The 8,767-nt window shown below is 36.0% G+C and overlaps 1 protein-coding gene across 2 annotated transcripts; it reads left to right on the top strand.

Annotated features, from left to right (window-relative positions):
- Positions 1-1,365: 1,365 nt before the first annotated feature.
- Positions 1,366-8,767, top strand: LOC133861605 (polyamine oxidase 2). Of its 2 annotated transcripts, none has more exons than XM_062297394.1 (10): positions 1,366-1,986; positions 2,413-2,516; positions 3,204-3,292; positions 3,374-3,487; positions 4,571-4,658; positions 4,854-4,939; positions 5,029-5,131; positions 7,425-7,522; positions 7,622-8,051; positions 8,153-8,767. In XM_062297394.1, exons 1-10 carry the CDS (start codon positions 1,944-1,946, stop codon positions 8,456-8,458), a joined length of 1,461 nt encoding a protein of 486 aa, XP_062153378.1. In that variant the 5' UTR covers positions 1,366-1,943; the 3' UTR covers positions 8,459-8,767. The 2 variants fall into 2 exon arrangements, with proteins under 2 accessions (XP_062153378.1, XP_062153379.1); XM_062297395.1 differs by having other exon boundaries at positions 5,029-5,135; positions 7,429-7,522.

Genomic DNA, 8,767 nt, shown 5'->3' with positions numbered 1-8,767 from the left:
AACCACCGGTTTAACCGACAAGAATTTAAAATATTTTAACATAAATATATATATATATATATAGCCCACAACTTGCTCGATTATCAACACAACAGGTTTCAAATGTAAATAATAACATGTGTTTGAAATGTTTTAAAATTATTATTCTTAGGATTTCTTCAAAGAACGATCAATCAGTGCAGTGTGACAGATAACGATCGATCAATGTCAGCTTGCATGCTTTTGTACTATTTTTCCAGAACATTACTATTGGGAATGGACCTATTTAAGGGCTTAGGATAAACCCTAGACCCCTTTTTGTCCATTTCCTCTTAAACCCAACCGTAGAGAGAGAGAGAGAGAGAGAGAGAGAGAGAGAGAGAGAGAGGGGGGGAGGGGGGGGGGGGAAGCTCCCACCTTGAGGTAAAAAGGTTTAACTTAATTCTTAATCCTTAGTTAATATGCATGCTTTACACAGAGGATTGTGACACTATTTTATGAGATTGTTACACATTATAGGGAGATGATACACTCACAACCCCCACACAACTCCCACTCACATGTGTGTGGGTCCCATGTGCATGGGACCCACACACATGTGAGTGGGAGTTGTGTGGGAGTTTGGTGGGGGTTGTAAGGCAAGCATTTCCCTTAGTTATATACCAAATTTTGAAAAAACAATTTGAAAACTCTAGCATTTATCTAGGCCTGATGTCTGTAGGCGTAACTAACATAAAAGGGACGTACCATGCCCACTGTTAGCGGACCAGGATCCTTTTCAGTTGAGAGGTGTGAAATTACAAAAATGTCCTTATATATAAAGGATCGGCTAATCAACTAAAGAGGATCCTAATGCACTATGATCACCCCTCCATTTAATGCTTCCATTTTTCTCTGTTTTACCGTGAAAGGTATATATGGAATCAAACACATGTCAACTATAGATAAAATGTGAGTCTTGTTAGTTTTTGGAAAAATATCAAGTCATTTTCTTGTGTTTTGGCCTGTTATTAAAAAGTTTCCTCAGTTTTCAATTTTATCAAATAGGCAATTTTCTAACATTTATTTATTTTATATATATAATAATATTTGTATTTGTTGCAGAATATATGTGAGAATAAAAGAATATATGCGTGAAAAGACCAGACAAGAAACTTGCAAACGATTACACACACCACTTGGCAATAGCGATTAAAAAAAACCCAATATGCCAAAAAAGTCGGACAGAAAGACCCACTTACGTAAACCATATCAAATTACCAAAACAGCCATGCCACGTGCCTATTCAAATGGAGCGAGTAATTCTTTCCCCTTTACGCCGGCGTGTGTAAAGTCTGCCAAATCCGCGTCGCCTTGTCTCTATAAAACCCACCCAAAAGCTCGGACGCAGAGGCATACAACCAAACAACTCAACTCAGTCCTCTCAGCAATCTCTCCCTCTCTCTCTCTCTCTCTCTCTCTCTCTCTCTAGAGAATTTTCTCCTTTTCTTTCTCACCTTCCCAATTACATTTCCGCCCTTTTTCGTTACCGAAGAAACCAAATCCCTAGAATCCATTTTTTCCTCAGATGCTTAACAAATCCTCGCCTTTTGTTTTCTTCTCTCCGCAGCTCGAAATCGGCAATAGGATTTTGAAATCCGATTGAATTGCTCGAACCTGTCATTGGAGAAAAATTAAAAGAGAGAGAGAACTGTATGAGCTGGTCTGGGAAGCTGGGTTTCTTATTGAATTACTCGAATTCTTGTTCGAATTCCAATCATTTCACCACGTGTCTCTTAATTTTTATTCTTCATTACTCGCCTCAATTGCCTCCGTCCCTGTTTAAATTCGAGAAAAAAAGTCTAGATCCTTTATTAATTTGTATTGATAGTAATAATACTAGTAATTTTAATTTTAATTTTAGTAATAGAAGAATAATTTAAATTATTGTCGTCGTATTGTTGATCGCCGATTGTCGCTGCCAAATGGAGTCTGGCCGCACCAATAGTAATCCCCAATTACGCAGAGGTTTGCTTTTTTCTTTTTTAATTTCTTTGCGGTTTTTAATTCTTATTGCCTTTAAAGAAAAGAAAATTCTAATTGTTACTATACTGATTGCTTGGTTTTTTTTTTTTTTTTTTTTTTTTAAAAATAAAAAATAAAAAATCAGCGTTACGGTTTTCTGAAAATTATCGAATTATTATAATTGTAATTTGAATTTTTTACTTGTGAGTATTTAAGAGGTTACTGGTACCAAAAAAACGGATTTCTTAGGTGCTGTTTGTTAATTTGCGGTTAATGTAAGAAGATTTTTAATTAAGCCCTGTTTGGGGCTTAGAAAAGGAAAAGAGGTTAAAGAGAAATGATTGTGATGACTTGGAATTTTTTCAATTGGTATTTGTTGTGCCGTTTTTGGTGGTGTTGCTAATCTGAGTTCAATCGTGTGTTGTGTAGGTCTATGCTACTCAAATGTGGAGAGAAAGCCATCTGTAATTGTCATCGGTGGTGGTATGGCTGGAATGGCTGCTGCTCGTGCTCTTCATGACGCCTCATTTGGGGTATTCATAATAGAATTTGAATGAAACTATTTTGTATAAAAACTGTTGGTTCTCCAGAATGCCCCATTCTAGGCGTGACATTGTTATACATTGTGCTTAATTGGGTGTGATCGGCTCTTTGCCAACTCCCTGCAAAAAAGCTGCCTGATTTTTTTTATCACGACTGTTGGAAAATGATAAATTGTGATTGACCCAGAGTAGTTGAAAACGTGATGTATGAAGCTGACCCCAATTTAGTTGAGGTTAACGGATAGTTCAGTTGAGCTGTAGAGGTGGAGTTAGGACTATTCAGTCTTAGAAGTGATCTAGTGTCAGAAGGCCTACATAATTAACTGTTATATGCCCGGTTGAAGCTGATATATTGTTTCTGGTAATTCAGGATTTTAGTGTCACCTTAAGTTCAGCAAAGACAAGCGTAGTTAAGCTTAGTTTCATCTATGCTTACTTGATAACGAACTAATACTAGTTCTAATGTGGAAGGAATTTTGCTACCTCTAATTTGTGGTTTGATTTTTGTGTGTGTGTGTGTGTGAGAGAGAGAGAGAGAGAGAGAGATCAACATCGTATGTAGACGTAACACGATCTAATTCTTTTTTCACTGAGCAGTTCCAAGATATAGATGGATGCATGCATTTTCCTTAGTAGATCCTCTTTTTCTTTATTTTTTCTCTTCTTCTCATTTTTCAGGTTGTCCTGTTGGAATCACGGGATAGGATTGGTGGTCGAGTATATACTGACTACTCGTTTGGTTTTCCTATTGACCTAGGTGCATCATGGTAAAGTATCCCTCTCATGAGAAATTCGAGTGTCATCTATTTATTAACTATAAAACTTATATATCATACATGATACCTTAGGTTGCATGGAGTTTGCAAGGAGAATCCCTTGGCACGATTGATTGGGAGACTAGGACTACCCTTATACCGTACTAGTGAGGATAACTCTGTGTTGTATGATCATGATTTGGAAAGGTGAGTAGGTGGTACTTTGTTGCTTTTGATGTGCTAAAACTTCTCTTTTTTCTGCCAACTTGCATGAGTTCCTTTCATTTCAAATTCCAAATTTCATCTTTTCAGCGTGTTTGTAATATGTAAAATGTAAAATGTTTGAATTTGTAAAAAGGGATCCATTTGAAATAGGGATTGGATCCTCTTAGCTGTATTAAGACTATTTCCCACTTAAAAAAAAAAAAGAAAAAAAAGAAGAAGAAGACTATTTCCTAATGTTACTCCGGTTCTTGTCAGGTTTTATTGATACACTGAATTTTAATTTATTAATGAGCACTGGTATGTGGAATTGTTTAGTTATTTCTCTTTTTTTGATAAGTATGTGAACGTGAAAGCTAAAATGATTTGATTCCTTTAATTTTGATCAAGGAGAGGTTCTTGTGCATTTTAGAATTTTAAACCAACATTCAGCCAGATTTGCATCTTATTCATATGTAACATTTTTATTTCTCCCTATATTGCAGTATTGTTTTAAATTGAAAGTCCATATCTCATATTTCTGCCTGCCATAAACTAAAATACAATGAAAGACAAATAACTCATTCAAATGTACCGTTCGAGTGATTGTGGTAAAATTGTTGATACATTTTTATACCTTTTCCTTCATGTTTGTGGCTTCCATATCTTGTAGGTTCCCTCTCTCTAACTCTTGCTGAATTTAATGATTGTGCTTCTCGCATGGTTTTCTTTTAAATTGCTTAAACTCTGGTAGTTGTGTCATAAATGGTGGTTGAAAAGCCCCAATATTGGAGTAAAGCTTTGTAAAATTTAGTTGATTATGTTGTCACTGGTTAAAAATTCATAAGTATTATTTTATGTTATTGTGTTGTGTCTTCCTGTAAAAATAGCAGTAATTTCACTTCGTAAGATTTCTCCTTGTATGGATTGCATTTGTAACATCGAGAGTTTAAGCTTCATTTTTATTTTGTGACATTTCTTCCAGTAACTGAAATTCCTACACTCTGAAGTAATTTTTCCTTCAATCTCTAAATTTGGAGCCCTGAATGGATAATTGTTTTGATTTCATATTTTCTTTCTTCTTTGCAGCTATGCTCTCTTTGATATGGAAGGGAATCAAGTGCCTCCTGAGTTAGTCACCAAAATTGGTGAAGTATTTGAGAGCATTTTGGAGGAGGCAAGTGATCTTTTATTGTTAATTATTCGATTTTAGTTTTTTAGTTTTCTTCCTAGATGACATTGTCAAAGTCAAATGCAGTTGCTGCAAATGCACTCAAATTGGATCTTGTGCTTCTAGTAATTGAGCTTCAAGTGGTATTTTGTCTAATGACGGACATTCATTGACTTTTTTTTTTTTTTTTCATGAATGCAGACAGATAAAATAAGACAGGAATTTGATGAAGATATGTCCATCCTGCGTGCTTTCTCAATTGTTTTTGAAAGGAAGCCAGAATTGAGGTTCGATTACATTAATTTCCATAATTGTTTCGTTTCTGCATTTATTGACAGTGAAAAGATGATTTACTTAAATTGACCCTTGCATACAGGATGGAGGGCCTTGCCCATAATGTGCTTCAGTGGTATTTATGTAGAATGGAAGGCTGGTTTTCTGCGGATGCTGATACCATCTCACTAAAATGTTGGGATCAGGCAAGTTTTATCCATCAGAAGTTTAGATATTGCATGGCTTCTTGAAATCTACATGGTGCATTAAAGGGGAATTTTATATTTTCAAGATGAATGGCAAAACAAGAAGTGTACAATGGCAGACAGTAGAATCTTAGGTTTGCATTGTGGTTTCTTATGTGGGAACTTGAAATGAGCAAGTACTTGTTGACATGATTAAAGCTTTTAGAATGCGTGTTTTCTTTTCTTTGTGCCCAATCTTTCATTTTAGCCGGTGGCAATGTAGCATAGAAATATTTGGTGGGAAACAGTTCTTGCTTTTAATATGCAGAGTAACATCTATATGCTATTCAATTAATTAGATTATAAACCCATGTGAAATCATAGATATCTTTTTCTTTAATTATTCTACTACTTGTAGCCTATACAAAGTGGGGTAACTTTGATTCAGCAGAACTATGAAATCAAGTAGTCCTGTCTCCCAGGAACGCCATAATCTTTGTCTTAACTTCCAAAGGAAATACTATGTTATAAATATTCAGAGCACAAATCTTAAAATAAACAAGGACAATTGCATTATCCATAAATTTCTGTATGAAGTTGATGTTGCTGTTAATGGATTTCAATGAGGCAGTCCTGGAAGCCTCTTGCATAACAAAGAATGTATAAATAGACAATACCTTTATTATAAAAAAAATTGAATGCTTTGCTTTTGAGTATTACGATGAAGTTCATTTTTTTCCTGTCCAGGTCCTTCATGCAAAAATTTACAGACCTTTTATATAATAACTTTGATGTAACACCTCTATGCATTTGTTTTATATCGAAATGTAAGCAGTATAATCAACTTAGACATATTTTTCTGTTCAGTTATGCAATGTCTAAAAATGTGTCATTTTAGAATCTTTAACATGTTTGAGTGCTCTTATCCTTAGGCTTGCGTCTGGCCAGCTACACGAAAACTTGTCCTAGACACATATCCACTATTCTATATTGAAATTGTGTAATGTGTTTTGTAATTGCATTGGGATGAGTAAATGGGACATCTTAAATGAATTGGGACCACTCATAATTAGATTCTGTGCACTTTTAATTCAATTTTATAGAACTTATTATTTTTATTTGTTCGGTTCATCTTAGAATATTTTACATCTTGTGCTTATCCTTGGGTTTATGGCTGGCCAGCTGCACAAATACTTGTCCTAGACATACCCACTGAATCTATATTGCCACCATGTAATGTGTTTTTTAATTGCATTTGGATGAATATGTTGGATTGCATCTTAAATTAATCGGAACAACTCATAATGGACTTTGTGAACTTATAATTCAGTTTGATAGAACTTAATTTTTTTTTTTCTTGCTGGATTTCAAAATTATTTATTTCTATTAATCCAAATGGAGTGGGTTTCTAGTTTATAGTGACCAATCCAGTGACATCCTAATCTTGTATGAAAAATTATCGTCTAAGATGTAGTGGTTCTGGGGATACTCATCAATAATTTGGACCATTTACACATCTAATAACTTCCTCCCCCACCTTTTTTTCTTTTTTCTTTTTTCTTTTTTCTTTTTTCTTTTTTCATTTTCTTAAAGATGTAAGAGCATTATAAAAGCTACAACATGGTGCCACATCTAACTAATATTAGTCAAATACCCACATATCTTTTTCTAGGACATTGTTGCTCCAATCGCTGTATGAAGACAGATATAGTAGCTTTTAATTAGAAAAATCTATGTTTTGTTGATCAACAGTGTAGGATATGTTTTTGTTCTGCATCCACACAATTAGAAGTTCTAGTATTGATACAGTTATATCATGAGAGAGAGATGCCTTCCAGCAAGTGCCACTGCCCTTTGTAGCAAGAAATATTCCCTTCCTTCCAAGTGGAAAAGTTGTCATGTTGGATCGGGGGATGTTCTATTCATTATATTAGTCAAAAGGAGAGATAAGAGGCCACCTCTTTCTAGCGGGAAATATTCCCTTCTTTTCTCAAAGGGTTTCATTTTGATATTGGGTTAGGGGATATACTATCAAGTATGGTTATAGAAAATAACAAAATGAGAATCAAATGTTAAAAGCCATATGTAGCAGAGAAGGGAAAAAAATTCGAAGTCTAGAAGATTTCATTTCTTTGATCAATATCAAATAGTCTCTTGGAAGTTTTTGTTTAGAAACTTTTGTCCCTTTTAATGAGTACTTGTGATGATATTGTTTTTCATTCCTACTTGTTGCTTTTTTGGGGGCTGGTTTCTACCGTATTGGTAAAAGACATGTATTGACTGCATGCTGCAATTGTTTTCCTCTTATATACAGGAAGAGCTGCTCCCTGGTGGTCATGGGCTTATGGTCAGGGGATACATCCCTGTTATAAACACTCTTGCCAAAGGTCTCGACATCCGTTTGGGGCACAAGTATGGATAAATAATTTGCAATCTTTTTCTTTTGCTCAATCCTTATGTTCTGTAATCTGTTCGTTGCTTAATAGCTATCAATTCTTGTCCTGCCCTCAGGGTTACAAAGATTGCAAGGCGTTATAATGGAGTGAAGGTAACAGTAGAAAATGGAAGTACGTTTGTGGCAGATGCTGCCGTTGTTGCTGTGCCTCTTGGTGTGCTGAAAGCAAAGACCATAAAGTTTGACCCAAAGCTCCCAGAGTGGAAGGAAACAGCCATTTCTGAGCTTGGTGTGGGGATTGAGAATAAAATAGTGTTGCACTTTGAAAAGGTGTTTTGGCCAAATGTTGAGTTCTTGGGAGTTGTCAATGAGACATCTTACGGGTGCAGCTACTTTCTGAATCTTCACAAGGCTACTGGCCACTCTGTCCTTGTTTACATGCCCGCTGGGCAGCTAGCCAAAGACATTGAGAAAATGTCTGATGAAGCTGCTGCTAATTTTGCTTACACGCAACTCAAAAGGATCCTTCCAAATGCTTCTGCCCCGGTAATGCTTCCACTTTATTTTATTTGACTATATTTGAAATTTGTTGAATTAACATACCCAGAAGCCTTACTAATTTTTTTATTTTTTTTTGTAATACGCAGATTCAATATCTTGTTTCTCGGTGGGGCAGCGACGTCAACTCGCTCGGCTCCTATAGCTATGATACAGTAGGCAAGCCCCATGATCTGTATGACATGCTAAGGATCCCAGTGGACAACTTATTCTTTGCAGGGGAGGCAACAAGTGCGAACTACCCGGGGTCGGTGCACGGTGCCTTCTCAACTGGCCTAATGGCTGCTGAAGACTGCAGGATGCGAGTCTTGGAACGTTACGGGGAGTTGGATTTATTCCAGCCAGTCATGGGTGAGGAGGGATCGTCTGTTCCACTTTTGATCTCTCGCCTGTAACTTGATTATAATAATTGTACAATAGAAAGACATGTTAACATGGAATGTTGGCTAACACATTATAGCCATTTTGATTGGCCCCATTGGGAAATGTTGTGGAAACCCACCATTTTCTTCCCATGGCTGGTCAGATGTTTGTTAATGTGTAATAGTCTTCTTCTGTGTAGTTATCTATATTTGGACTGTCAGAAAATTGAATCTAGTTGTTGGGAGGCATTATGTGGTTTGTAGGTGCCTCCGCTTAATTGGTGGGAATTAAGGACACTAAATTTGCTATATTAATAAGTATGGTTGTGGAGCTCTTGATCA

This window comes from Alnus glutinosa, chromosome 2 (assembly GCF_958979055.1).
Source record: "Alnus glutinosa chromosome 2, dhAlnGlut1.1, whole genome shotgun sequence".
Lineage (NCBI taxonomy): Eukaryota > Viridiplantae > Streptophyta > Magnoliopsida > Fagales > Betulaceae > Alnus > Alnus glutinosa.
Note: the sequence above shows the minus strand (reverse complement) of the source record. Positions and strands in the feature narration are given on the sequence as shown.

Bases quoted from the DNA above. Each gene is read 5' to 3' on its own strand.
- LOC133861605 (XM_062297394.1), top strand. From the start codon at position 1,944: ATGGAGTCTGGCCGCACCAATAGTAATCCCCAATTACGCAGAG. The intron at 4,659-4,853 runs GCAAGTGATCTT...TCATGAATGCAG, and splicing joins TTGAGAGCATTTTGGAGGAG to ACAGATAAAATAAGACAGGA. The intron at 5,132-7,424 runs GCAAGTTTTATC...TCTTATATACAG, and splicing joins CACTAAAATGTTGGGATCAG to GAAGAGCTGCTCCCTGGTGG.